Raw genomic sequence first — 3151 nt, 5'->3', positions numbered from 1 at the left:
TTTTTTTTTTTTTTCAAGACAGGGTTTCTCTGTGGTTTTGGAGCCTGTCCTGGAACTGGCTCCTGATAAAACACTTTTAAGACCCTCAAAGCAATCAGTTTGGAAAAATAAGACAATGAAGTGAAGGACAATATTCGTAACCATCTGACCCACCTGCAATTGTAGAGATCTGGCTCACTGGGATAGTGGCTGCTTTCTGCAAGTCCATCTTTATCTTTTTGGCCTGCCAAAAGAGAACGGTGACATGTTAGATGGTGTTGTGATAAGCTGAGCACACAGGGGCTGGAGAGATGCCTCAGAGGTTAAGAACATAGGCTGTTCTTCTAGAGGTCCTGAGTTCAATTCCCAGCAACCACGTGGTGACTCACAACCATCTGTAATGAGATCTGGTGCCTTCTTCTGGCCTGAAGGTATACATGGAGGCTGAACACTGTGTACATAATAAATAAATAAATCTTTAAAAAAAAATGGGGCTGGAGAGATGGCTCAGAGGTTAAGAGCATTGCTTGCTCTTCCAAAGGTCCTGAGTTCAATTCCCAGCAAGCACATGTGGCTCACAACCATCTGTAATGGCCTGGCCAGCAGGCATACACACAGACAGAATATTGTATACACAATAAATAAATAAATATTTAAAAAAAAAAGCTGAGCACAGGCCTTTACGAATGAGGGAACATGACACACCAAATACTTTCTTTTAGGAGGTCAGGCTGTAGGGTACACTGCCAGAATTTCTGCCACCCAGCTCTTCCCTACCTGACTGTCCTTGCTGCTGGTCAGGCCCTCAAAGGCCAACACACATTTGGCAGAAGCATCCTGAAGCTGCTGATACCACTGCATGGTACTGTCTTGTACCTTTACCTGTAGTTCTGAGAATAAAAGACAGGTCTCAATGGCTTATTGAACATGGCATATGAGCTAGAACTATTCTAAGCACTGAGCTATGGATTTACTATGTTAGTGGTCACAATCACACTGTGAAGTAGAAACTACTACTGTCTCTATTTAATGAGTAAAGAAATAGACACGGAAAGATTGTTTGCTAAGGTCACACCTCTATACAAGTAGAAAGAGATTCCACTGTCTGGCTAAACACATGGCAATGTGATCCTCAAACATATTAAACAAGGTTATCTGTAGATATTACTTAAAATACTTAGTAGTGGGACTGGAGAGATTGCAGTCCAGCAGTTACACAAATGAAAATCCTTGAAAAAAATCCTAAAAATAAGAGTTGCTACTCTTGGAAAAGATTAGACCTCTCTGGTTCCCGCATCCACATAGTGGATCACAACTCCTTGTAATTTCAATTCGAGGTACAACAATGCTCTTATCTGGTCTCTATGGGCACCAAGTACACGTGTAGTGCACTTACATACACAAAGGCAAAACATTCATACACACAAAACAAAAATAAATAAATCTTAGCCGGGAGGCAGAGGCAGGTGGATCTCTGTGAGTTCAAGGCCAGCCTAGTCTATAAGAACTAGTTCTAGGACAGGCTCCAAAGCTACAGAGAAACCTTGTCTCAAATAAATAAATCTTTAACAATTCTTTTAAGTCAGGTAGTGGTGGTGCACACCTTTAATCCCAGCACTCAGAAGGCAGAGACATCTCTGTGAGTTCAAGGCCAGTCTGGTTTACAGAGCGAGTTCCAGGACAAGTTCTAAGAAATAGAGAAACCCTATCTCAAAAAGCCATGGGGGAAAAACAAAAAACAAAAAAAACGAAAACAAAAAACCCAAAATCCTGATTCTTATAAAATACTTAGCATTATTTGGAATAACACACCATTAGACATAACAGCCTTTTCAAGTCCCTTTTCAAGTGTTAGAATTTGAAACTGGTTCCAGATCAACTAAAACACATTTATGTAAAAGTTCTTATGAACTGAGCCATTCTGTAGTGTGACAGATTCTCATTTACTTTTTTATGTTTGTTTTCTTTTAACTCTCCTGAAACTTAAACAGTTAAAGGAATGCATTCACACCAAAACCCACCTTCATTCTGTGTCCCTGCTGGGCCTGGGCTGGGCACAGTGGGCTGAGTGGGAGCCCCTGCCCCCTTTTGCACCTGTGATTCTTGCAGCTTGATACGGGCCTCCTCTTCATCCTGCTTCTTTTTTACTTCATAGGCTCTAGTGATCTCCTGCTCCAAATTTGAGAGGAGATCCCGCATTTCCTGCAGTGTTCGCTCGGCCTCAGCTTGATGCTCTGCTGTGGGATAGCCACTCTGTAAGAGTGAGAGACAATACTTAACATTCATTTCCCAGGTGCCCTTGTGGTGACACCACACACCATACATTTCTAAAGTGGAACTGTTGGACCTGTGCACACACATGATCAAGTACCGATACCTACTCTTTTCCTGTTCTCTTGAAGATTTGCTATCATAGAGCTGGGAGTGTTGCCTCATGCCTGCAATCTTAGCTCCTGAGAGGCAGAGGCAGAAAGACTGTTGCAACTCTGAGGCCAGCCAGGGCTACATACACAGTGAGACCCTGTTTCCAAGAAAAACAAAAAACAATAACAACAAAAAAAGCCATAGAAATAGCTCAGTGGGTAAGAGTACTTGCTTAGCAACTCTGACTGACAAGCTGAATGTAATACCTGGATCCCCCATAGAGGTAGGAAAGAACTGACCCCACACAATTGTCCTTCTACTTCCACACATGTGCACACACAAACACACACACAATAACAACAAAATATTTATCATCATCGCATTCATAGCAACCAATAATGGAGTTGTTGATGCTTTCATCAACACTGGTCAGAGTAATCTATAAAAAGATTGTGACTAAACCAAGTATATGGTGCGTATGCAGTAATCCTCGCACTTGAGGACTGATGGGGGAGCAGTGCCTTAAGTTCCAAGCCGTTGAGCTATACAACAAGACTCTGTCACAAAAAAAACAAAAAACAAACCGGGCGGTGGTGGTACACGCCTTTAATCCCAGCACTCGGGAGGCAGAGGCAGGTGGATCTCTGGGAGTTTGAGGCCAGCCTGGTCTACAAGAGCTAGTTCCGGGACAGGCACCAAAGCTACAGAGAAACCCTGTCTCGAAAAACCAAACCAAAACAAAACAAAAAAACATGGGGGCTAGAAAAATGGCTCAGCAGTTAAAAGCAATTGATGCTCTTGCAGAGCA

The 3151-nt window shown here is 42.5% G+C and overlaps 1 protein-coding gene across 4 annotated transcripts in view; it reads right to left on the bottom strand.

The window, feature by feature from the left end:
• Window positions 1-3151, bottom strand: part of Gle1 (GLE1 RNA export mediator) — a 57954-nt gene that overhangs the window by 32252 nt on the left and 22551 nt on the right. For 2 of the 4 annotated variants that reach the window (XM_050155336.1, XM_050155340.1), the window contains exon 9: window positions 154-223. In XM_050155336.1, the coding sequence (XP_050011293.1) occupies window positions 154-223 (70 nt within the window). Of the gene's footprint in view, window positions 1-153; window positions 224-756; window positions 870-2000; window positions 2233-3151 lie in introns of all 4 variants that reach the window. The other 2 variants (XM_050155338.1, XM_050155337.1) reach the window with 2 other exon arrangements.

This window comes from Alexandromys fortis, unplaced genomic scaffold (assembly GCF_014885135.2).
Source record: "Alexandromys fortis isolate MF-2015 unplaced genomic scaffold, M_Fortis_MF-2015_v1.1 scaffold_72, whole genome shotgun sequence".
Classification (NCBI taxonomy): Eukaryota; Metazoa; Chordata; class Mammalia; order Rodentia; family Cricetidae; genus Alexandromys; species Alexandromys fortis.
The sequence above is the reverse complement of the archived record's forward strand: the minus strand, read 5'-3'. Positions and strand labels throughout refer to the sequence as shown.